The 26,249-nt window shown below is 40.4% G+C and overlaps 1 protein-coding gene across 4 annotated transcripts; it reads left to right on the top strand.

Annotated features, from left to right (window-relative positions):
• The first annotated feature begins 1,038 nt into the window (after positions 1-1,038).
• Positions 1,039-26,105, top strand: ACOT9 (acyl-CoA thioesterase 9). 4 transcript variants are annotated; one of them, XM_030282166.4, is made up of 16 exons: positions 1,039-1,553; positions 2,994-3,085; positions 4,641-4,667; positions 7,548-7,593; positions 12,581-12,751; positions 12,844-12,881; positions 14,901-14,984; positions 15,573-15,676; positions 16,440-16,513; positions 18,561-18,628; positions 19,544-19,655; positions 20,710-20,800; positions 21,941-22,026; positions 22,682-22,769; positions 22,955-23,105; positions 23,365-26,105. In XM_030282166.4, exons 1-16 carry the CDS (start codon positions 1,540-1,542, stop codon positions 23,421-23,423), a joined length of 1,305 nt encoding a protein of 434 aa, XP_030138026.4. In that variant the 5' UTR covers positions 1,039-1,539; the 3' UTR covers positions 23,424-26,105. The 4 variants fall into 4 exon arrangements, with proteins under 4 accessions (XP_030138026.4, XP_030138035.4, XP_030138044.4 ...); XM_030282175.4 differs by lacking the exon at positions 4,641-4,667 and having other exon boundaries at positions 1,040-1,553; XM_030282184.4 differs by lacking the exons at positions 1,039-1,553; positions 4,641-4,667 and adding an exon at positions 6,094-6,253.
• The last annotated feature ends 144 nt before the right edge of the window (positions 26,106-26,249 follow it).

Here is a 26,249-nt window from a genome sequence, read left to right as displayed (position 1 = left end):
TTTTATTATGTATCACAGTCACAGATTGTCTTTGGCACAGTCTTCTGTGCCTAGAGGTGATTCTTTTCGTGGTACCTTGATTTTTGAACTTTCAGAACACATGCATACCAGGTTTCCACTTTTTTTTTTTTTTTTTTCCCCACGACCAGATGAGCGAGAAGCTTTGCAATAGCGCCCTCAGCTTTTTCACGGAATCACAGCATGGTTTCGGTTGGGAGGCACTTTAAAGACCATCTAGTTTTCAGGTGTTACCCTTACATGTAAGGAATACTCTGGTTAATGTACTTTGTGTTTGCCAGAGTTTTCTCATATCCTCATCCAATCTTGCTGGTCATTTACTAAGTCTTTAGCAAAGTGTGATTAGCAACTTCATGGCTACCTTGTACCTCCTGTATACACTGTTTTGTTGGCAAGCTGAAATGGCCAGTGAGAACCACAAACATTGTGGTTGGTGTGGAAGCCACGGGCTGCTCCTGGACACAGGTATATATCCCAGTCCCCAGGAGGTGCAGACACGATTATGGCAAGTGATCTGGTCCTTATGGGCTCTGTGGTGTCTTGGTGCTGAGCCAGGGCTGCCCCTCTGCCACACACCCCAGTGCAGGGCCCTTGTCATCACTCTCTAAGTTTCTTCAGCTCCCAGGAATAAAAAAAAAAAAATCTGATCGCTTGAACTTGTTGATTGTTCGCCTGTGCAAAGCACACAGCTGTATTTTCACAACGTCAATTAGGTTGGAAACGACCCGAGATTATCGAGTCCTACCTGTGACTGAACACCAACGTGTCACCCAGACCATGGCACTGAGTGCCACACCCAGTTTTTCCTTAAAACACTTCTAGGGACGGTGATTCCAGCAACCCCCCTGGGCAGTCCATTCCAATGTCTTAACACCCTTTCTGTGAAGAAATTTTTCTACCTAATGTCCAACCTAAATCTCCCGTGACACACGTAAAACTATGTCCTCTCGTCCTGTCGCTGGTTGCCTGTGAGAAGAGGCTGGTACACCCTCCTTCAGGGTATGGCACAGAGTGATAACGTCACTCTTCAAGATTTTAAGCCTCTTCTCCATAGAAAATTCCGAGGCTCGCAGTTACCTTCCCTAGCAGTGCCACCAAGTGACGGGCCGGAGCAGGAGGCCGTGTGACGGCCTGGGGTTCGCCTCAGGCTCCGGGCACAGCGCCCAGCGGAGCGCCGCCAGCCCGCCCTCCTCACGGCACAGTGAAAAAAATGGAGCATTAAAAAGAAAAAAAAAATAACGACGTTTATTAAGAGCAACTCCCGGCAGGGCCCGCCCGCTCTGCCGGGCCCGCCCGACGACTAACGGTGTCCTGCCCTAACCTCCGCCCCGGGGAGCGGCCGCGCTGCCACAGCGACACGGGGCAGGAGGGGCCGGGCCGTGGTCCGGGATCCCGGGGCAGAGCGAGGGTTGCCAGCTGCGGGCGGCCGGAGCCGGTGCTGTGCGCGGCGAGCCGCGAGTCTCTGCCGCGGGAGGACTGTGTGGCTGGGCAGGCCCCGCGGTGACAGACCCGGCGAGCACCATGCTGCCCACCCGGTAAGGCGGCCCCGCGTCCTGCGGCGCGGTGGGGAATGGCGGCCGGGGGAGATGGTGCCCCCGGCGGGCCCGGGCCCGGGCAGCGAGGCCGTGCCCGACCCCCGCTCCGCGGCCGCGCCGCGCTCCGCCATGAGGGGCTCGGGGCGCGGCCAGGGCGGGGCACCCGGAGCTGAGCAGCGCCGCGGGCGGTGCGGGGCACCGGGCGTGAAGCGCCCTGCGGGGCGCGGCTGCGGCGGGAAGGCGTTTGCTGGCCGTGCCGTGCCGTGCCGTGCCGTGCCACACCGAGCCCCGAGGCTGCAGCAGTCACAGAGGCGTTTCACCATCGCCATTCACCTCATTCCTGTGCATAGGGGACACCGCTGCCTTCAGTGTTTTTTTGTTTGGGTTTTTTTTTTTTTTGTTTGTTTATTTGGTGTGTGTGTGTGTGTGTGTGTGTGTGTGTGTGTGTTTGTTTTCCCTTTTACTCTCTTAAGGCCTCCATGTGTATCTGCAGACAGTGAAGGCCTGTGTGTACATGATACATATGTGTAGATAGTGTAGACATACGTGAAGGGGGGAGAGAGTGAGATGTGTAAATGGCCTTGCTTTTCTGTTGCTGCCTGAGGACCTGCCACCTTTCCTTTTTTGAGGTGGAACCCCAGTCCCAGAGGAAGAAAATGAGGAGACCAGCAATCCATATTCCTTGTTAGGATGATGCTGTGAGCTGTCACAAGGGGGTTTACACACCCTCTGTGTGTTTTTGTGTTACCACAGTTAGGCTTGCCTAGAGGAGTAGTGCTGGCTAGTTACCTTGTAGAATACTTAGTGACTTGTGGGTGGATTGCATTTTCTGAAGGGTTTCACGCTTGTCCCTTCTTGCTTAATGGTTAGGGCTTTGGAGGAGAAAACCAGGCTTAGCTGAATGGGACTGCTTGTGAGACCTTGTGAAATCCTTTTTGGTATATTCCTCCTTCCACTGCTACGCACACCACCAAGTGCAGGAGAAGTGTATAGTTAAGGTCATGGATCATTTCCTGGAGGCACATGCATCCCATGTGTGTTAAGATGCTACAGGGTAGAAGCTGATGTTGAGTCTAAATTGGTTGTCTCAGGGCATCTGAATAGTCAGTGAAGAGAACAATCACTGCCAGTGAAGCATTCTTCTCTCTTGTTTTTAGGTAACGAAAGGTGTCAATTGGAATTTCAAGGGGGATGAGACCCTTGTTTGGACTGGAGAATCCACAGCATTAACTGGAGTTTTACCAGCATTAAGGGCACCTCTCTTGTTTTAGTAGCAAGTAATTAGTGGAACTGTTGAACTGATAGTATCTAGTTCTAAAAATCAAGATGAAAGTAAAGACCAGTGTTTCTAAAGTCACCAGCATATATCCAACATTAAATCCTAAATTATTTTCATGGGATTATTTTTAATGACACTACATTCTTCTGCTCTGCCTATAGGTTGTGCATCATGAGGAAGCTTCCTTCTGTTCTGGCTAGGACACTCACTTCTGGGACTAATGCCTCCCCAGGGCTTCCTGACATGTCTGAAGGTAAGGTAGATGACTGTGCTCTGGAAGATTTAATGATGTTATTGAGGAGTTTATTTTTTCAGGTGGTGTCCCTTCATATAGTAATATGGTTTGAATAATGAACGTGCCCTTGTCTGTTAGCTCATGGTAGAAGTGTTCAGGAAGCAGCAGAAAATCACTGTGTTTGGAGGTGAATGGCACAAATATGCATAATCATTGAAACTGCAGATTGAGAGGCTCCTCTGGTTCTTCAGCCTTGGCAGAGCTTGGTTTTTTTCTGGCAGGATAACTGCTGCTCAGCTTGGGTCTTGATAGAAAGTCCATGTAGTGCAGATAGGTACAATGAGACTGGGGAGAATGGCCACGAAATGGAGAATTGAATGGAAATAATGCTGTACAAAACTTTTAATCTGTCAATCCTGTTAATTTTGCAAACTTGTAGAAATCTTTTAATTGGATCAGCAGCATTGCCTCGTGAAATTGCTCATGTCAATAGAGCTTTGTGTTGAAAGTTTGTTTCAATGCTGTAATAGTAATAAGCTATAATGCTCCTGTTTCAGAAGCTTTTAAAAAGATTTTCTTGCATTCTAATCCCTTGTGCTTTGAAAAGGGCAGGAGGAAAAAGGCTGGAGCCAGGTACAAGTAATTCCTTAATGGAGTTCTGCTTATTTCTGAGATATTTTTTCCTGTGAAACAGAAGACACCAACAGTTACTGGTTATCCAATAAAAGAGAAAATGAGGGTTATTTGTTGTTAGAGAACTTATTTTCATTGTTGTTAATAAATGGCAATTTAGGAAGTTGAAGGAGAGAAACAAGGATACATGATGTTGCATACTTGCAGCTTGCCCTGAGTGTTTATTTGAATATTTTAAAATGATGCCATCTAGAAGGCCAGTAAAGACAGTGAAACTGAGGTCATCCTTGTACCCCAAGGGGTACTAATATTTTGTGGACTACAGTAACTAAACATTTGAGATTCTGTTTCAAATTGTTCAAATTCAAAGTTTTGCAGATATGTAAACTGTTCTACTGTTATATAAACTATACCTTCAATTTGGTATCCATGCTTTCACAAAATACCAAATACTTTCTTACTAGTTTTCCTCATGCTTCCTTTTCACAATTTTGGGTTCCCATTGTGAATGCCCTCACTTCTTCCATGGCTCTCCCAAAGGCTACACAAAGGAGGACTTAATAATTTTCCTCTGAAAAAACTCTCATCCCACTTCCTTAAAAATGCTACAGATAGTCTTTCCAAAGATAACAGTGTTTGTCAACTGTACATGGTAGCCCCAAGTCTGAAGAACTATTTGGGATTACACTGGAAGCAGACACCACACAGAGTCAGTAGACAGGGAACTGGAAAGCTGGCTTGTAAGGAAAGGACAAACTGAGTTGAAAACAAAAGGACACTGACTGTAAATCGGAGGATAGATTGCCTGCAGTTACTAAAATTAAGGAGCATGTGCCTAAACAGAACAGAAACTGGTAGAATAATCAAGTAACTCCTTATTTGATGTAAATTGCATTGTTTCTTTTCATTGTTAATCTAACCTGTGTTTTGTACTCCACAGGACAGTCACCCATTCATGTGACTAATGGTGTGTTGTGGTAATTTGTACATGTTAAAATATTTGCTATAACACTAAACTTACTCAGCTACTGTTTTTCCTTACTTTAACACTGATGAAAAATAAAGTGCCATCATTCTTCTCTGTTGCCTTGTTTAAAGCCTCTTTGCCTTTGGTGAATGGCCCTGGTCTTAATTGTGGCAGTGTTGCACTAAATCTCTGTCAGCACACTCTGTCTACAGTGCTGGATAAAACGTTTCTAAGAGGCTTGTGGGATTCAAAATCTCTCACGGCAGCAGCTCCTGCAGTACTTGGCTTCATTTGAGACATTTGAATCTGCATCCTTCACCTAAGTCCAGGCCAAGCTGTGTACCAAAGCTGGTGGTCTCCCTGAACCTGGATGCAGCTGGGGAGGCATCAGCACGAGGGACATGGATCTCGCTGGTAGAGATGGATGCAGTGATCTTGTCCAGCTGCCCTCCTCGTGTCCTTTTCCACAGCACAGTGCAAATAAACTCAGACCCTGCTGCTCTGGCATTGGTGATCCACTGATGCCAGTTTAGGAGATACTGTGCAATATGCTATTGTGAGCAAGATGGAGAGGTCCCATATGCTATAACTGTTTTGCCAGTTAAGACATTTGCCAGATAAGAAAAGAAATAGCTTATAGATTTTTGTTCATAATTTTCTTACTTAAATTTCTGTTTTTAGTTAAATTTCTAATATCTAGAAGAGCAGGATAGTCTTCCCAGGAGGAAAAAATAGGAAAAGTTAAAAACTGTGTACTTATGAACCATAAAATGGACTAGACTTGGCTTGACAACATTTAGAAATGCTTTAAACTTTGTCCTTTTTATTGTTAAGATAAACATTTTAATATGTTCTCAGCCTGGAAAATATTTATTTTTATACCTAAAACTGAAATCAGATGTATTAAATGGGACTAGTAGCTTGTATGCAGGTTTGGACCCGAGATTTTTTTCAGAGCTTTTTACCTCTTTAGAGTTGAAAAGGAAGATGAATTTAGTTTAAGCAAAGAGAAAGTGCTGTTTATTTCCTGTTCATCCCAGCACAGTCTGCACACTGTTGAAAAATTGAGGTTTTGTGTTCTAGAAGCTGTAACAGTGTTTCTGCTAATGCTGTATTGATCAAATGCCTGCTATGGCAGCTACACAGGTGGAGTATGAGTAACAAAAAAGTAATACCTATTCTGTAAGCAAGCCTGCTGCTGCTTAGGGAAAAAGGAATCAGACGTTCCCTGTTTATGAAAGAAAACACCTCTCAAGATTTTCAATCAGTTTCTTTCCTTCAATTTTTTTTTTTTTGTTCTTAGAATTAGTAGTAGGAGTCTTCTAATGTCAAAACATGTTTTTAGCCTAATTTTGTAAAGAAATGAGGCCTAAGCAATCTATTTTTTGTCTTGTCTACCTATCTTCTTGTCTTCCTCATCTTCCAGAACCTTTTGTTGATGTCAGCCAAAGTAGACGAGCCACCAGTCTCAAAGAGAAACATATTTCCACAAATTGTGTGAAAATTGGCTTCCAAATCAGAGATCTGTTAGGGTGCCAGAGCTGGTGCTGGGGTCAGCCACGGGCGCTGGTGTTCGCTGGCTGTTGGTGAGTCACTGGACCCATGTGCTGGCTGCAGTCATTGCCCTGCCTTCCTCTAGCTCAGGCTGGTGCTTCTCAAACAGGCTGGGAGTGTAGGGACAGGGGCTGAGGGTGCTGCAAGGAGCAGGGAAGGGGAGGTTTAGGGCATAGCAGTAGTGGTGGTGTGGGGGGACTTGGGCAGAAGCTGAAGTGACTGAGGAGGAGGGGAGCAGAGCTGAGCAGATCTGATGGAGAGAGTGGAATATGATTTCAATCCTAGGAATTCAGCTAGGCTCCTCCAGGGTTTATAGTCCTTGCTGATCACTGTGAATACTCTGACCGGGCATTTAGTTTGAAAAATGCCAAGCCTGCTAAAGAATCAGCTTGTGACTCACCAGCAGCCTCTTTCAGTTTCACCATGAAGTTCTGACTATGTTTTGGTTGCTCTTCCTTGATGTGTCCCTAACATTTGAACCTCCTGGTATAAAAGATCTTTGTATATAAGCAAGGGATCCCTTCTATACAATTCTCAGCTTCTATTCTGAGCTTGAAAATTGTTGCTGCTTGTTTTCAGATGTTTCTAAATAGCCAACATTCACCAACCATGGAGTAGTTTGGTAAATTTGGTGGGAACTTAGCTCACTTAATAATCTCATCTGAGAAAGAGTAGAAAAGATGCTTATGTAGATTATTCTTGAAATTTAGGAAAAATTTGTGCAGAACTGCTATTAACTCTGAGAGTGAAACAGGGCCAGAATAAATTGTACAGGCCTGTCTTCAGTCTCAACACTGTGTTCTTCCAGATTGCTAAAAATTTGGGCTATGAAACCCTGCTGGCAAGAACCAGTCTGCTGATACTGCCTGCCTTTGTGGGTGGGATTATTCAATTGGTATTCTCCTCATTACATTTCCCAGCTGCACTGTTCCCTTTTATGTTCTTTTATGACTTTCTGATTTGTGTTATCTCCACAGTTTCTGTTTAGGCTTAATATTTTCACATCAAAATTTCCCAATCTAATCTTGATCCATGCTGTCTTTCAGCTGTTAATTAGCACTGGAGGTGACTGCGCTAACAAACACTCGTTGTTGACTATGTGCAATAAGCTACGGCATCATTTTACTCAGACCATTACTGTGATATGCCTACTAACAGCAGCAGAGAATTTGGCCAAACTTTCCTTTCTGGGCTGCTATTTGCATGAATTTGCTTAAGTTTCCTGTTCTGGAATGAGGATTGTGTCTTTAACACTAGACAACCTCATCTTTATCACTTGCAGAATTAAGCTTGATTTGCTTTGATTTTTTTTCTTTTTTTTTCCAGTGCGGAGCAAATTGAGGGATATAGTGGGAGCATCTACCAACTGGAGGTACAGTGTGCATTACATGCATTTTACTTCATTTGTGAAACCAACATGGAGCTGAGGGTTGTGGTAGTAGAAGTTAGCAATAGTTAACTTCCTGTCAGGGGAAGTAAAAGATCCCACTAAAAGGTAATTGAAAAAAAAGCTTCTGAATTGATACTTTGTGGATCACAAATTTCTAAGATTTCTCTTAGAAACAAAATATCTGATCTTGGTACTTACAAGATTGTCCCACTAGCTTTAAATCCAGTGGGAGTTAGGAGCTGTAGAGTCTGTCAGTACTGTGTTGCTGAGTTATCTCTAGGTGGATTGCCTACATGGTGGGTTTGTCCTGCACTGGCTTCAGAGGTAGCTGAGCTTGTTCACTATGTACCAATGAATGGCACCTGTGTCTCTTTGGAAAATTGTCAACTTCGGATCTGGATCTTCTTAATCAGGAGCATCTTGAGCATTTCCTTTGTCTGACCTAACTTAATTTTTGATTAATTTACATATACTTTAAATAATTGCTGGTTTGGCTTTATTCAAATTACTTTCCTCCTCATCCATTACATTGAATAAACCAGAATTGAACCCTCTGCTGTTACAGTCTGGAAAAGTCAATTTAGCAGTCTGGAGGAAATTACTCATTGCAGTTTGGTTAGTTCCTTGTTTTTTGTTAATTTTGGCTGTGTTTGCTGAGCTCTTTTTTCCCACTTTGTGCCGTGATAGGGAACTGAAGAAAGGCATGCCTGGGTGAAGTGTCTGATGTATCCAGGCCTTCTGACTCAGTTTATCTAAACACAACTTCAGTCATTCTAACAAAAATGCTTGAATATGGGAACCTGATTTTGGTTAGTAAGAGTAGTATCTAAGCATGAGGGGGCTTGAACTTTTCATCAAGTCAGCTAGAAACAGCTCTAGAAATTGTTTATGAAAAAAACTTTCCCACATCCCTAAATGGCTGAGGAGGAATGATGCCATATGGAAATGCCATTTGAAAATTGAGATTTTAGAGGGCTCTGGTCAAGTCTGATCTTCCATCTATTTTTTTCCCCTCACTGCTCCCACCCTGGAGGGAGAGCAGACTGAGGCCAGGATCACCAGAGCAGTGTTTTTCTTAGACAGGTACTTCTCTCGTGCTGTACAAAATATAGCAGAAATGCTTTGCAGATTAATTAATCCTTTAGCTACTGTGAAGAAGTAAAGCCAGGGAGATCACAGATGGGAGTGCTTGAGAACGACAGGTTAAATACAGGGAGGTTGGGTGGACATGGATTGTGTAGCTTTTGAGAACTCAATTTAAAAATAGAGTGACAAAAGTTGATACATGTGGAGACTGAACAGCTGGGAATTTAACTGAGTTAGGCCACAGGATGACTGAAGAGGACAAATCTGAGGAACAGCTTGATAGGGGTCCTGAAAAGGGAGCTGGGGAAGGACTGGTGGACACATATCTGGAATGCTGGGGTAGAAGAGGAATGCATGTTGGAGGAACATCTTTAGCCATTGATTTTGCTAAAAGGAGACTTTGGTTTGTGATTTCTCGTGTAAAGGCCAGTGGCATTTTGTATTTGTTATGAAAAAGAAATATCTTGCTTATGTATTTATTCTGTTTTTGTACTTGTAGTTAAAATTATTAATCTGTTCATCGCTAAATGTAGTCTAGATGGAGTTGTGGTTATTTCAGAAATATATAAACATTCCTCAGAATGTTTAGGGCAGGTGCTAGCTAGTATTTAGATGAATTATTTTTACTGTATGACTAGTACTGCAGTGAGTAACAGTATTTGTCTGTTGAAAAATGTTACTGCATTGAGCCTAATACTTCTGCATATTGAAGAGCACATTTTGAAGTGGAAGCCAAGAAGAATTCTGCTGCTGACCTCAGAGGAGCCAGGATGGAGCTGGTGAAAAGAGAATATAGTTAAATTTTTATTGTTAGGTTTCTCTATGTTTGTAGACACATTGCTGATTTACTTTCTGATTAATTTCTTCTAAGCCTTTCACTGAAAGAACTTGGAAAAAACTTTTTTAAAAAGCATTAAGATGCATCATAAGACGCTCTTGCATCTTTCTGTAGTCATCCAGTAATATTCCATTTCTGTTTAGTGGTATAACTTAAAACATTAACCCTCTGCAGGAGGTTGTTATCTTTCTGTTTCCTCTAAACTGCATGTAATCTTGTTTCCCAGATGAGGTAAACCACATCTCATGTTTAAAACAAACAAGAAAATGAAACTAACTGAAGTTTTCTACTTGACTTCCACTCTTTTTGATTATGGATTATTTGCATTTCCCTGAAACTTATTAAACAGAAAAGAGGTAATATAAATTTCTTGAAACTTGACTTTCTGAAATAATACTCAGCCAAGTAGGTCTTCATATTAAGTTGCTAATACTCAGAATTCATCCCAAGTCAAAACTTAAGACAAAATATTTTTTTTGGTGAAAAGGTTTTATGTTGTTTTCTTTGTCTTCTTTTTTTTTTTTTTTTTTTTTTTTTAATTGGTTTTGTTAAACACAATGTCACTGAAACCTTAGCAATGCAGCAAGCACAACTTGAAGGAATGACACACATCCAGAAATTTACCATTAAGTTTGGTTGCTTAATGTTTTATGCATGCTCTTTCTTTATGGAAATTCCATATTTTTGCTTACTGCTTGGCTTTATACCAGAATTGTTACATGTTTAACCCTTAGCTTTTTAATAGATGGGTATTCATTCTAGGAATGTTTAGAATTACTTGCTTTATTCAGTCAGGTTGCACTTTTTAGGGGAGGGAAGTTTGGAACAGGTAAGAGAGCGTGTTGGGGAAGACTGTTCCATCTTGTAGATACCTGTGCAAAGAATCAACGTGGTAGATTGGAAAGTGACAGAAAGAAGCTGGCCCCTTCTCCATTGTGAGAGTTGCAGCCCCTCTGACTTGGTGGTGCTGGAAAAGCAACTCTGAAGGAATTGTTCTCCCTTTTCTGTGTTGTTTCTTTCTGTAACTTTCTATAATTTTAAGATGTCTGTATAGGAAGAGAGTAGGTTAGTTTTCTTTGTCTTTTAGCTTGCTGTTAGAACTGACGCTGCAAAGGGGGAGCTCACCTGTGGATGATGGCAAATCTTAGCAGATTAGTTCACTTGTCATTAGTGCTAGCCAACACTATGCATCTGCTTTACTTCTTGTGCTAGCCAACACTGTGCATCAAGTTTACTTCTTGGGAGAGATTGTAAATTGATGGTCAGTCCTTTAAAATTGGCAGTGTGGAAGATTTGTGATACTGTAGCTCTGGAAGACATGAATATGTACAAGACCTCATAGGTTAAATTATGTGTGATTTGTTCTTTTCAAGGGGAATGAATTTGGTAGCCTTCAGAATTAGATGCATTTTGTTAATCTCATCAGTGTGAAGTGTGTGCTTGCCACTTTGTCATGGTTTGACACTGGCACAATGCCAGCGCCCCATGAAAATGCAACCTATCAATTGAATGCTGTGAAATGCAGTCGAGAACAGAGCAAAGCAGGCCAAACTTAATAACAAAGAAAAACTTTATTACACTACTATTACTATAAAAGAAAAAAGGAAGAAAAAACACCACACAAAATTCAAAATTAAAACCTTCCAAAACATTCCTCCTCCCACCCCCCAACTCTAACAAACCACAGCGAGACCCATTTGGACCCTTAATCAGGTCTTCACCCTTCAATATAATCAATACTGAGTCCATCGGGGAAGAGAGGAGTCCCCCTTGCACCATAGACCCCCAGGAAACACAGCTGCCACCTCTTGTGTTTCCATGTCGCACATGGCACTGCCGAGACACACTGGCCAGTGTGACACTCTCCTCTCCATGTCACAGTGCTCTCACCACTGTGCATGGACAGAGACTGCTTATAGGGCCCCTTTAAGGATGCTTTGCCAAGGACTAACAGGAACAACAGTCCAGTGTCTCATTTTGGGACTACAGTTCCCCCCATTTTCCCCTGGGGCCGAGGGTCCAAGAACAGAGATCGCCTTCTCTTCTTCTCTGAAGACGGAGGGCGTCATCACACCCTCCTCAGCCTTTCTCTGTTCATTCCTGAACTGGTAGTTGCTGAAGAAGGTCTCTTGGCTCACCAGTGCATCCCCCTAAAATGCAGTCCCTCTTGGAAGAAGGAGTGGTTCAGTCTATGGTAAACAAGAAGAGCCTAGCCAAAAGCCACTCCATCATCTCCCCCCAGCCTTCTTTTCCTAACATCTGAGGTTCCAGGCTGTCTCTCTTTCCTTCAAATTGAGGAGGAGTAATATTTCACAAAGCCTTCATTTCACAGAAAAGGGTTAAAATTCCCGGACTCCCCGGATGGCTGAAATCTGTCCCAGGACTCTATCTCCCATCTCCCACGCTGGGCATCTTCCCCCCCACCCCCCTTCTTCTCCTCTGCTGGCAAACTTCCAGGTGCCTGCAGGCTCTCTATCTCTTTTCCCTCTAGCTTAGGGGAGGGGGAACAAAAACATCCCAGATTTCTCCACCCTTCCATCCGCAGGAGCTGACCCAGCCGGTTCCGATCCTTCACCCCCTGGCCTACCTCTGCAGGCCGCATGGCTCCCCTCCCCCACCCAGCCCGGGCTGGGGGGGAGGTCCGTACCTTGCGATGACCGGAACCAAAGAGAGTGAATTCTTCTGGGAATTCCACTTTTAACCCCTCTGTGTTCTCAGAGTCGTGTCCACCTTCAATTGGTCACCCCAAGTGTCAGTATCTAAACCTGACCCCTGACTGGATTGACTTCTTCCTTCCAAAAAAATTTTTTTTCCGTGTCAAACCACGACACTCTTGTACACAAACTATTTAAAAAATTTATGTAGTAGTCTTGCTTAGCACCTCTCATTTTGTGCATTTCACATTCTTTTCAAGACACGCTCACTGTGTCTTGCTATTTCTACTATGTTTTGGTTTTAACTTGGATAATCATTGATGTGACATCTTTTAGTTAAGGTTTCAGTTCTCTTGTTGTACTTCAGAATAAAAGTTTTTTTTCTTACCAGGGATCATGTGCAAGCAATGCAAGAAAGAAAAGCTCTTCATACTTTACTGGCAAAACGGCAGGAAGATCTCCCTCCTAGGAGAATGAAGGACAGCTACTTGGAAGTTATTCTGCCTCTAGGAAGTCAGCCTGAAATAAGAGAAAAATACCTGAATGTTCACAACACTGTAAGGTAACAAAGCAACCGTGTTACACCTACAGGAAACTGTTAACTTTCTGTTTGCCATGTATGTAAGTATTTAATTGTAACCCCCTGTATTGTAGGTTTGGAAGGATACTTGAAGATCTTGACAGTTTAGGAGGTAGGTACCTATGCCCTTGTAAAGGCACCACAAAGTGAGTTTGATTACTGCTAAGCACTGGTTGGTGTGACACAGTAGGACCCTGGAGGGAAACCCATAATTCTGCCATTTCAGAAGGGAAGGGAAAAAAGACACTGGTAGTGAAAGAGAAGGAAGGATGATAAAGAACAGATGGAAGCAAAATTATTTGGCGTCCTGCCTCTGTCAGATTTTTAAAGGACCAGCTACAAAAATAATTTTCCTGAAAAGTGATCCTAGAATATGAATTTGCATTGAGTGTGAACTCAGAGAAAATTTGTGGTGTGCATATTGAAAATGAAAACTTAGGATTTTTTTTTAAATTGTAAAAAAAAATCTCAACCAAAACTGCCACAAACACCAACAGTTAATGAGATGCAAATATTATAATCTTCCCTTTGGGGAGAAGAGAGTATAATCTGGAAAGAATGTATTGTATCCATTGAGAACAAATTAAAAACAATTGGTGTATGTTCTCAGGTTCTGCAAATTGTTTTTAAGGGTAAAACCAGCTCAGAAATTTAATGAGTTAGCTTTCTTAATTTTTTTCTCCTTTTTATTTATTTGTGGTCTTGAAAAGTTCAATCTTTTTCTTCTGTGTAGTAAGTGTGAAGTTGTTGATAAAACTGGGAGATACTTTTTCTTAAAATATCACCAGGTGATTTCCTCCTTCATCCTAGTTCTGTAGCTGGTTGGGAGATTTTTGATGGAGGTTTTTGACAAAGAATTAGGTACTTATTAAGGGGAAGTTGTGAATAGAACATATTTTTTCTGTTCCTTCTGAGCGACCAGATGGACAAAATTGAGGAAGGCAGAGAAAGAAATGAATGCATGTCTATTGAGGATAGATGAAATAGCTGCATGACTGATATTTCTTCCTGGGAGGTGGAAGATATTGGTTTCAGTATCTGTCCTGAATTAGAAAAGGAGACTTCAAACTGTTGGTTATCCTGCATTGTTAGATGAGATGAGCCTGTTTTTTATTCTGTGCCTTGTTTAATTCCCCTAGAAATCTGTGAAGATCCAGTTTTTTTCCTGTGACAGCACAGAATGTCTTTGCCTTGTTTGCAGTCATACTGGGCTTCAGTCAGTTCCACTGGGGATGTATTATTTTGGATTAATCAAGACTCTGTCCCAATTAAACAATGTTCAGGGTGGTCATATTGATACTATAAGTTGATAGGCTTAACAGGTTTTAGAATTGTGCCTTCAGTAAACATAGGGAAAAAAATCTTAGATTACTTGGAAGGATAGAGATCTTCCAGATCACAGATCACAGAATATTCTGGTTTGGAAGGGCCCCGCAAGGATTGTTAAGTGAATGGTCCATATGGGGACTCATTCTGTCTTATCTCATTAAGTACAATACAGATACTTTTGATAATGAAGATCTGTGTTGAGTGAAAATTATAGGAACACTGGAAAAAAACCATATCTTTGCAGCCTTGAATTACTCCAAGGAGCCTGTTTACTTGAATGTGCTCCTATGAACAAAGCTAATTAGTTTAAATAGTGCTTTGATTAGTAGTAATTGCAGTGTGATAAATACCTCTGACTATGGTTTTGTGCCTGTAAGGCACAGTCTATTTAATCTCCACCTCTTTAAAGGAATCAGTATTTAAAAAGTCTTCAGATAGCATGTATCCTTGGACAGCCTTCATGAAATCAAAATAGAAGCTAGGAAGAGTCTGAAACAGGGAGCTGCAGAGGTAGAGTGAAGAGATTATGTGAGACTGGAAGTCAAGTGATGAGCTGGTTTAAAATTCTTAGTTAAATTTATCTTTGTAGTAAGTAAATATGCATAAAACTGAGATAGCTGGTGCTGATTTCTTTATAGCAATCCCATGTGTTACATACATGAAGATGTGGAAGCTTTGCTTCACATAGTAGGACATTTTATTTTGTTTTTCCAGGTACCTCTTAAGCTTTGCAAAGATGACTTTGATCTGCTCCACTTATGGTTTTGCTAAAGAGCTGGCTCCCTTTTTGATCTCTTCACAGTTCTTATTTGCTACACTCACACCAAGCAGGAAATGCAGCAAAGGTCTCCTTTATCCATAGTTACAGCTCTGGTGGATAAAATCAGTAAGTGGCAATTTAGTAAATAAAATAGTTTCATCTCCTTGTCTCACTCTTTCATCAGCTACTGCCTTCTCATGGTTGTTATTGAGGATACCTTTTTCACTCCTGTTTAGTTTTCTTCATCTTGTTTTAGCTTTGAAGTTTTCTGGCTTTTGTTGACAGGAGTTGGGAAGAGGCTTCTATAGATGCTTTTCAGCATTTCATGTCATTACCCTTCAAAATGCAACTTATATGGTTCCTGCACTTTTGTGTTTAGTTTTATTTTGGCGTGCAGATTCTTAGCTTCATTATTGGACAGTGTTTGTTTTTGTGAGTTGGACCTTGCTTGTGTTGCCTGTTCTGCTGAACACTCCATTGGGTCTGCTGTCTGTCCACCTCTCTGCCTGCTTCCTACTCCTGTTCTGGCTTCAAAAGTCTGCAGAGCCAGAAACTGCAGACAAGCAGTGAGGTCCCTTGCAACAACTGTCTTTTCTGGGTTGTCTTTGTGTGTGTTGCCACTTTCAGATCACATAAAGGTCCTAGAAAGTCTGGCCTGTCTAGTATTAGTTGTGAGTGATCTGTCCCCAGTAACCCCTAATATTTGTCTTGTAGATTTGTGCCAGAAGATTATACATCCAGACTGTGACATCAAATTCACAGGCAATGTTTCTTGGGTTGGGAAGACCTCCATGGAAGTGAAGATGCACATGCTGCAGGTTAGTTCCTGTGACTTCTCTCTGTCTTACAATGGGCATGAGGTGCTTCAGGGGGAATGGCTTCAACCTGAGAGAACTGGTTTAGATGAGATAGTGGGAAGAAATTACTTTCTGTGAGTACAGTGAGGTACTGGAACAGGTTGCTAAGAGAAGTAGAGATGCCCCATCCCTGGAAGTGATCAAGGCTGGGTTGGATGGGGCTTTGAGCCACCTGATCTTGGAGGGTGTCCCTGCAGGGGGATTGGAACTGGATGTCTTTAAGGTTCCTTCAAACCCAAATTATTCTGTTCTTCTATGATTCTGTGATAATTCAGGTAAACAGATACATTTTTTTATTCAACTGTTATCCTTAAGTAAAGTCTCTTATGTAGAGGCTAATGTTACACCTTTTTTGTTCTGAACTCCTTACAGTGCTGGCATTAGTGGCAATTAGTGGTATATATAAAGAAAAAGCTATGGCATTTCTCAGAGTAAAGGTTAAGTGGATCCTTTTACAATGACTGTGTTGATTTCCTCCCCTCCCTGCTCGAAGTTTTTAATAAGCATTCCGTAGTAAATGTTTACATTGCACAATTCCTGAAATGAAAGTTTTAATTATTTCCTTATTTTTGACCAGTTGTTGGAGGGGTTGGAAGGAATGACAGAATGTGGAAGTAAGCAGAACCGACAGTATGGTTGAATAGTTTATGTCAACTAAATAGCTTGCTAAGCACATTCCCAATTTTAGAATTCAGTAATGTATTTTTTTCCCTCTCTCTTTTAGCTACAAGATGGTGATTACAGCCCTGTGTTAGATGCAACCTTTGTCATGGTGGCCCGGGACCCAGAGAATAAACGGTAATTTGTAGGACAGGAAAAGTTTCCTGACTTCTGCCATGCTGAAAGTGGCAAACATGGCAGCTCATTCTGTATGTGTAGAAGCCATATAATGTAGGTGGTAAATAAACCACACAGCTGATGCTTTCTGCTGGCAAGTGTTAACTTTCCTGTGACAAACTTCAGCAGTCATGATACCAGGAATTGCTGGTAGTCTTGGGATCTGACCCGTTTTTTAAACAGATTTTACTGTTAATTTGAGTAACCGGTCTGAATGAACACAGAAGTGAATGAGTCTGCCAGAAACTGACCTGCATTCTAGTAGTTGTTTGAATTGATTGAGTTAAGTGGTTAAATAGTCTTTGAGTGACTAATACCATTAATTCCCTAATATACACTTAATAGGTGTCATCAGAATAATTCAGGTTAAAACTTGCTTGTATAAATAAAATGAAATTGGTAAGTATTCCCAGAGAACATAAAAAAACCCCCCCACACACCTATTTTGTTATTTTTCTGGTTTTACTTTCTCTATAATTCCTTAGCTATTAGAATAAAAGGCTGCTCAGTTGCCGTTTAGGTTTATGACTCCAGCATCAGAAAAAAAATGGCTGTAATTCTTACCTCTTTCCTAGATAGCCTACCCAAGTAATAAACATTTCTCTGTTTCTAATTAGTTTAAATAATTGCTTGTATTTAACAAAGATGTGTTTAATGAAGGGGTTTTACTTAATATAATTATGTGGTCCTTATAACATTAGAAATAGTTTATAGGTTTTTCTTCTTCAGACTTTTTCTAAAACCAGTGAACATACTATACATTAAGAAAGCAAAATATATTATTGTTCCCATTTTGAAGACTAATTTTTCAAAATAAGGACATCAAATGTGCTGTAATTACACAGTAGCAGATTGACTGAGGACAAGCCTACATGGACTTGTGCAGATAGATGCAAACTTCCATGGCTGTTGTACAAGCTAGCTGGCCACAGGCCAGCTGTGTTGTGGAAGCATTCTGTCCATATAAGGAGGGTATTTATGTGAGGTCAAAACCCTTCAGAGAAGTACAGGATATGTTAGGTTGGCTGTAGCCCTACAGAAACAGTGTTGTGTGGCTTTGGGGCCATAGCAGACTTGCATCTCAGGAGCTTGGGGCATGGCCAGGAGAGCTGATGTAGATGTGTGCTGAGCTGAGGGGAAATGAACTCTGTGACGGAGAAGGAGCTGGTGATGTCCAAAATCCAGGGGTTTAGCAAACCAGGAGAGATCAGTTTGTTCTAAGAAAAAAGCACCTCTCTGCCTCTTGTTGCCAGCCCAAGTAAAGGCTAGGGGTAGAGGTGAATTTTTCAGCAGGTGTCTGTGTGTGTGTGCGTGTATGTATATGTATGTTGTTCTCAGCATTTGTATAAATGTTGAAAGTTTAAAAATAGTAATTAGAAACTATGGGGAAAAACAGCTCTTGAAAATAAGTGTTTTTCTTTACTTGTGCAAGTAATTAAATGTTATATAATTAGGTTAAAGTAAACTTATTTGTGCAGTAAAATAAACAGAAATCTTGTGCTCAAGGCATGTCATGATCTTTGATAAGTGGTACACGTGGTAAACAGCTTTTGGCTGTTGATAAGGCTGTCAAGGGAGCATGTAAATTATAAAAACACTTGCTGGCTACAGCACTGTGCTTCTTCTGTTCAAGGAGGAATGGTACCAGTCAAGTTTTGCTTTAGACTGTCCTAGAGCATCCTGTTTCATTTGCTGAGTTTCTGAACAGCTTTATTCTGGAACAATTTTCATTATAATTTATGAGTACAATTTTAGCTTCTTAAAAACCATAGATGTGTCACTTTCTCTTTCTTGATTGCGCTAGGTAGTGGTTGGATCACTTAACTGCTTCTTCAGACTTAAAGCTAATGTGATAGTCTGTTGGCAGCCATATTTATTTTTATCATGTAACCCAAAGAATGTAATTTCATCTTGTACTGTGTATGTAAGCAGAAATGAAAGACTGTTACAATGTATTTATGGGAAAAATTCTGTAATTTTGTAACTTAAAAAAACTTCCTGTCCATAGGCCAGCATTTGTTAATCCACTCATTCCTGAGAGCCCTGAGGAGGAAGAAATCTTCAAGCAAGGGGAATGTATGTCATATTCCTGGTAGTATGCACATCTGCCTCAGTTTAAACTTAATAGCTGTGAGGAAGCAAAGTTCAGGAGTTCTGCTACTTAGAAATGTTCCTAATTTGTTTAAAATCAGATTTTGGTTCTGTCTCATTTGTGTCAGTAGAGTTGAAAAGCCTGCTACCACATGCTTGGAAACTCTTTGGCTAAACAGACAAGACACTCCTGATGTGCTCTGCACACCCTCTGGACTTCTCCCTTGGCAAGATGCTCCATCTGCTTTGTATCTGAGTGCAGCACAGGGCCTCCTAATACTCTGGCCAACCGATTACCCCATGCTGGGCCTGCAGGATATCACAGCTCCTCATCTGTCTGGGTGCTCATGTTCCTTTTGGAAAAGTGGGAGAGCAGGGGAAGGAGCATATAGCTCCATCCTCATTTGTTTCAAGCTGGAGTTTTAAAATGGAGAATTAGAAAAACTCTGAAGACTGAATAAAATGGACAGAAGATCTTTTAAGCTAAAATTTCAGTCATTGCAGCCTATGGTAATGAGTTCTGTCATAAACTTTCATTTTGTACCATTGGCAAAACCTGAAGCTGATTGTTTTGTGGGGTTTCTTGTTAGATATGTTCTGTACTTTGAGGGTAGTACTAAAGTATTCTATAGGAACAGTGTGTGGGTGTCATAAAATATGTGTAGAAGTTCTTCATCACCTTGGTGAGGTACTAGTGAACTTCTGCTTTATTTTTATTTCACTGCAGTCAAAATTATAAAAGCCACATTTCTCTTTGGATTTATAGCACCGTGTAGCTTTTAACTTATGGAGGAAAAGGAAAAATAAATTGAAAGATGGTTGATTTCGGGTTAAAATCTTCAGAGCCATTGTTTGTTTTTTCTTTGAACTTTAATACTATTTGTTTTTTTTACTATTCAGTGAACAAGTCGAAGAGGATTGAATTCAGCACTGCTTCCTTACTGAAAATGGCTCCCACTGCAGAAGAAAGAAACATTGTGCATGACATATTCCTTAATACACTGGACACAAGGCAAGAAGGGGAGGGGTGAAGGAGAACTGACATCTTGTGAAAGAGAAAATTGCCTTTTGAATGGGTGCTCGTAACAGAGTAGTCTGGAATAAATGCACATTTAAATTCTGTGGTAGTTTATTTGAAATGCAGGTTCAAAATTTAATATGACATCTGCAGCTCTTAGAACAGTCTTCTGTTGTTCTAAACAAGCTGTTAGGAATATTTTTGAGGAAAAATGTTAATAATGTTTAACCAGATAAGAGAATGGAATGTTTTTTTCAGTCATGACTTGCACAATTTGTTTTCTGCCATGATATTTAATTAAAAAAACCAGTGAGGGCAGGAACTGGTCACCTTTTAACCAAATAAACTTGCATTGTGTTTTAAATACAATACCTGACTATGTTATTTGAGGGAGTTGTTAGCATGCTTCTCTTATACTTGAGATTGGTGTGAAGTCATCTGATACCAACAGTGATAGAACAATGTTTCATTCCATTAGTGCAGTGTTGTATTTATGATAATTTATAATTTCTTTAACTTATTAGCCTATACAATTGTTATTTTTAAAGCTGTTTACCAAAGGCAGACTTGCTTTCTCTTAAAATTAGCGGTTGTACTTCTGCCTAGGTTTGAAAACTTCAAAAACTGTCTGCATGTTTGATGTTGAATTATTCTATTAGCTCACTGTGTGCTTTTATTTCCTATTATGACTTAAAAAACAGAATAAGGCTTTTCTGACAAAGTGTGCACTTTGTGGTTGTGATTCATCTTTTCTTTCATATACCTATCTCAAGCCTCTTCATTCACATAAACTTGTACATTAGCAAAAGCTTTTGAAAGATCGGGAGCATAAATTTATTGCAGTAACAAATCAAAGGACAGTTTAGATAAGGCTTCAAGGTCAGCTGGAACAGTGTTTAGTGGTAACATTTCTGTTTTGGGTTTATTTTGGTGTTCTATATTTTTGTGGTTTTTTTTAAGTATGTGTCTGCATTTGCTATTTCTGCTTTTTTGGCTTGCTGAATTCTGCTAATTCCGTGGACTGTAAAGTTTATTGTCTCTTCCAAAGGACAGTGAGTTTCCGGAGTCGTAAATTACCACCCAATTCAGTGTGGATGGAAGATGCAAAGCTAAAAGGCCTGCAGATTTGCCATCCTGAGGTATTTTGAAAAATATTAATGAATTACAGAAAGTTACTTAAGTAACTTTGAGAGGGAATTTTTACAGGGATACATAGTGACAGAACAAGGGGTAATAGCTTTAAACTGAAAGAGGAGAGGTTTAGAATAGCTATTAGGAAGAAATTTTTTACTGTGATTGTAGTAAGGCTCTGGAACAGATTGCCCAGAGAATTTGTGGATGCCCCATTTCTGGAAATGTTCAGAGCCAGATTGGATGGGGCTCTGAGCAGCCTGGTCTACTGCAAGGTGTCCCTGCTTATGGCAGGGAGGTGGAGCTAAATGTCTGTAAGATCCCTTCCTGTTGTCACAGGCCCCCAGCTAGGTAATAATTAGCATTGACTCCATGATTCTCAGAAGGCTGATCTATCTATTATTATACCACACCTATTAAGAAACCCATTGGCCTTACAGAAAATCACAATCCACACAGGTGGACCCAATCGGTCCTTCAATCCAAACACCATCACCAGTGGCCAATTAAGAAACCACCCTTTGGTAAACAAATCTCCAAAACACATTCCACATGTTCACAACAACGGGTGCAGCAAGTGAAGATAAGAATTGTTTATCATTCTTTTCTCTGATCTTCTCACAGCCTTCCCCAAGACAATGCCTGGGAAATGCCAGCTCTCCTCTCTGTGGAGAGAGAGCTGCTGCCACACATTCCAACCCAAACCATTCTATGACTATGGATTTTTGCCTACAATTAGTCAAACCATTATTTGTTTGGCTTCTGCAGTCCTTGCAATTTAGAGCCTAGTTTCTTTTGCCAGGTTTTTGTCATTTGTATGCATTACCACTGCAAAATGGACAATTTTTAATGACCTTGTTTTCTTACCAGACTGTTCATTCTGTGTAAAGAAATTCCTTTGCAAAGTTTTTCCAAAAGTTTGGCCTTTGGTTGCTGATACAATTTTAGGTTGTTATCTTATGCTATCAAATTAGTTAGATGAGCTCCTATTAAGTAAAGTTGCCTTGGACATTTTGAATTTTACTTATATATTTCATTAGTGCTTTTTATATATTCAGGTGTTGGGACTTCTGTTAAATACTGTGAGCTGAAGTGCAGACTTCAACACAAGGCTTTGAAAATAATTTGGTATTTGTTTCTATGTACAGGAACGGAACATCTTCAATAGGATCTTTGGGGGTTTTCTCATGAGAAAGGCATTTGAACTGGGATGGGCAACTGCTTGCAGCTATGGGTGAGTTGTGGACCTGCAAATTTTATATAATCCAGAGCATTTTGCTCATACACAGAGGTTGGAAACCCAAGCTAACCAACTTAATAGCAATCTGAGCTGAAAAAAAATGTAGATGTCTGGTAGAATTGTGCACTATTAGTGTGCAGTGCTGCTGTATTTTGAGCATCTATCATATTTACAAAGAGATTGGCATCTTGCTCTTTGGAGCTTGGGTTTTAAGCATTACTTGTCAAGACAGAAAATACATCAATTTTCTGTTTTCTTTTATCCTACCAAGCTATTGAGATGGACTTTTTAACCATATAACATATTCATTATATCAAATAATTATTACATCTTTGTATTCAGTACGCAAAAAGAATGGGTTCTAAACTTCTTCTGTTAACAGCTTGAGCTTAGGAAGTGTGATTGAAGTCATGAAGATTGTCTAGAAAGTGTAAGTCATAAGATACAATAATGGTGCAATCCTTAGAAAGTGTGTACTTCATTGGTGTGAGAGATTTCTCCTTACAACTGCTTACAGTTCCTGCAGCCTCTGTTTAAGAAGAGATTTATTCTCTAGTAACCGCCATTAAAATGCTGATAAATAGATATTTAAAATTTTTGCAAACATACCTTTTATTCTTGAGAAGAAATTTCTCTTTTGCTTCCTCAGGGGTTCCAGACCCTTTATCGTATCTGTTGACGATATCATGTTTCAGAAGCCAGTTGAAGTTGGATCCTTACTACTCCTTTCTGGACAGGTAGGAGTTGATTTCCTTTTGAAAAGGAGCAGACCTTGTCTTTGCTGTCACCAGTGTTACTCACTGATAATGAACAATGTGTTATGAGAGTGTGGGACTTTTCTTGTTTAACGGTGTAATGATCTGTTACAGTTTTCAGCACTGGTGATAAATTACAATCTCTGACTCTTGTTTTAACTGTGTAGGTCTGTTACACAGAAAAAAACTACATCCAAATTCGAGTACACAGTGGAGTTTACAATGCAAATACCAGGGAGCACCATACTACCAATATTTTCCATTTTACATTTATATCAGAAAATGAGGTCCCACAAGTTGTACCTAAGACATATGGAGGTAAGTATCCCATTAATATGTTCTTATCATAAGTCTGTAAAAAAAGTTGAATTTGTTTCCCTTGGAACACTGGTCATTTTAATAGATGAACTATTGGCATTTAAATAATTCAACAGGATTTCATGACAAGCCACATAGATTTTATGCTTTGATGATAGTGTGGATTACTTCTTCCTTTTTCCAGTCTGTTAAGTTTTAGTTGCCAAGTATTGATACTAAGGTACTAATGTGGTTCTCTCTTTTCTCCACTTTATTTCAGAGTCCATGTTGTATTTAGATGGGAAGCGACACTTTACTGCAGTCATGAACGAAATCTGACAGGCACTGGGTGCTGCAGCAGCATGCTGTCTTGGCAAGAGCTGTCACTAGAGGTGGCTAATGGACAGGTGCTTGTAATACTCAAAGAAAAACCCAACAACCACACAAAACCAAACCAACCAAACTCAAACTCCACACCAAAATCTGTCTTTTCAGTACTCTTCATGTATTTCCATATATTTGGATTTTTTTATTCTTTAATGCTAGAATTTGCTGAAATCTTTTACATGCCAGTGCTAGGAAAAGAGGCTGAAAAAATGTGATTTGAGGCTTTGGATAGATTTTCTTTGTCTACTTTGAGAGATCTCATTACAGTCTTTGCTGTCTTGTCACCATCTGCTGTCTTTCCTTTAGTAGCTCTCCTTTTTATTTCCCTGATAAGGGATAGAAGTTCTGTCAGAAAAAAGGTGTGCAATAAGTGGATACATACAGGTGAGGCAGTTTGACCTGCATTCTTGTGTAAATTAGGTTAAGGGTCATAATTCTTTTTTGAACAAGGACACATGCATCTAAGTAGCAGCTGAGGCTCAGAAGTTACTAGTGTGTGCACAATGGAAAGCAGGTGTTTCCCATCACTGGGGATTTTGTAAGGTTATTGCAGCTTCTGTTTGGATGGTTTTCAGGCTCCCTTGGGAGGAAACTGATTTTTGCAATGAAAAGAGGTGGCTAGATGGTATTTTCTGGCACTCTGTTTGTGTCCTTGCCAGTCTCTTCTAATTTTTTGTTTGTTTTAATATGTAACTGTGAGTTCCTTAGTGAATTATTTCTCATGGCTTGAAGACTAGAGGTCTGACTGGTGAGACTGGGTGGGACTGGGAAATGGCGTTGTAGAACAGAACACTTTGGTTTGTTAAAGACTGGGAACAAAAAAGGTAAAATGCTGCCCAAATGATAATGGTGATGTTTGGTGCTGCAGTTAGGGCTCCTGAGAATCTGTGTTGAACAGCTCCCCGGTCAGGTTCTGAATGATGGAATCTTTATCCCACTGGTACAGCTAGAGGACAATCTCCTTCTCAGCTGGATTGTTTATCTGTTCCCTTGGTGGTCTGAAATGTAGTATGAGTATTGTACAGCTCTAAAAGTTGTCAAGTTTACCTGTGAAGGACAGAGAACTTCCCCAACACAGAGGGGACACCACGGTGGTCATAACTATGGCAAATAAACAACAGGAAGAGAGTACTTGGTACTGAAGTGCTTCTGATGTAATGGAGAAAGTTTTAATTATCTCCAATTTCTAGCACAAAGCCCAGTTTCTTGAAATCAGGAAGCTGAGTGGATAGGGGGCATCAAAACTGCATCGCTGGTACCTCTCATCGAGATTGATGTCCTAACTTATCAGGACACCCAAAGAACAGTTGGGCTCAGGGGTTAAACAGATGAAATGTGATGTCTTGCAATACAGAAGAATGGATTCTGGCTTTCCTGTGAAGTTTAAAATTTTTTGAAAAGAGGATGTAGCAAATAGTAATTATATCAATCAGCACAGATGCAGGAACCATGTTGATAAAGTAGCATGTTGAGGTTCTATTTCTGAGTAAGAAAGCCTGAGAAAGTCACAGTTAGGAGCAGTTTCCTTTGGTGCTAGGATGGCATGAAGTTCATGACCCCTAGCAGCTCTTTGCTATCCTGTGAGAAATTGCAATTGAGCATTGTAATAATCAGCATGTTACACATCAGCCTCTCCTTAAGATTCAGCTGCTGTATTGGGTAAGTTAGATGGCTTTCCAGAAGAGGTACAGGGTTGTGGTCTGATCCAGAACAGATTCTTGTATTGCTCTGATGGTAAGCTCTTGGTTCCTTCCAGAGAGTTTTCCTCTTCAGCCACACTCCAGTGCTGACTCAGCTCTATGACATTAAAATCTTAATGATTATGATGCTGTGGAGATAAATTGTATTTTCTGGGTTTATCCTTTTTAAAACTGACTCTATCAGACTGACCACACAAATAAAGAACTGAAATTGTATCTCAGTTTCTTCCCCCTTGTTGCAGGGATCAATGTCAACTATTAAAAAATAAATAGGAAGGCAGGAAATGAAAGGATCTATTTCAGAACTATGTTTTACTCCCGAGTACCTGCAGGTTTTTATCACTGACCCAGTGATCCTACCGGGATCACTTTTTTATAACACACATAAGTTAAAATGAATTTGGGATGCCAAATTCATTCTCTACTGACTTTTCTGCTGCATTTAAAGATGAATTTATCTTAATTTCTATGATAATTCAGCCTTTGGGAAGGGGTTGGAGAGAAAAAGAGGTAATAGAGTATGGAGGAAAGTGTGATATCAGAACTCTGGACGCAGTGAAGAAAACAAATACCACAAATGAAGATGCATAGAAGAATTGATGTGTTCTCTAAGTCCATGATAACTTAATCACATACCACAATGACAGTAGTTTCAGAATGTATGTGCAGCCATACAGAATGTGTGTGTATATGCACATATGTAAAAGATACATGCTTTTCAGTTCATTGCTATATATGTAAAAGATAAATGCTTTTCAGTTCATTGCTATATATATGTACTCATGTATTTTTTACTCTGAGATGGTAACTCCAAGCTGTCACCCTCTCTGGTATCTTTGTTCAAAGGTGTGCATGCTGCTTTGTGCCTTTGTGTGTATGTGAGAAAAATGTTCTCAGCTCTCACATTTAGAATTAAAATATTTCAACATAGTAATTCATGTTGGGTTTATGTTGCAACTTATAGCCAGCCTGTCACTACTGTAGGTGACTAATCATTTTCACAGAAGCCTAAAGGAATTGCTAGAAAATCTTTTTATTAATAGTAAGCTTAACTATATAATTGATTGACTGTGGCTCT

Source organism: Taeniopygia guttata, chromosome 1 (genome assembly GCF_048771995.1).
Source record: "Taeniopygia guttata chromosome 1, bTaeGut7.mat, whole genome shotgun sequence".
Taxonomy (NCBI): Eukaryota; Metazoa; Chordata; class Aves; order Passeriformes; family Estrildidae; genus Taeniopygia; species Taeniopygia guttata.
Note: the sequence above shows the minus strand (reverse complement) of the source record. Positions and strands in the feature narration are given on the sequence as shown.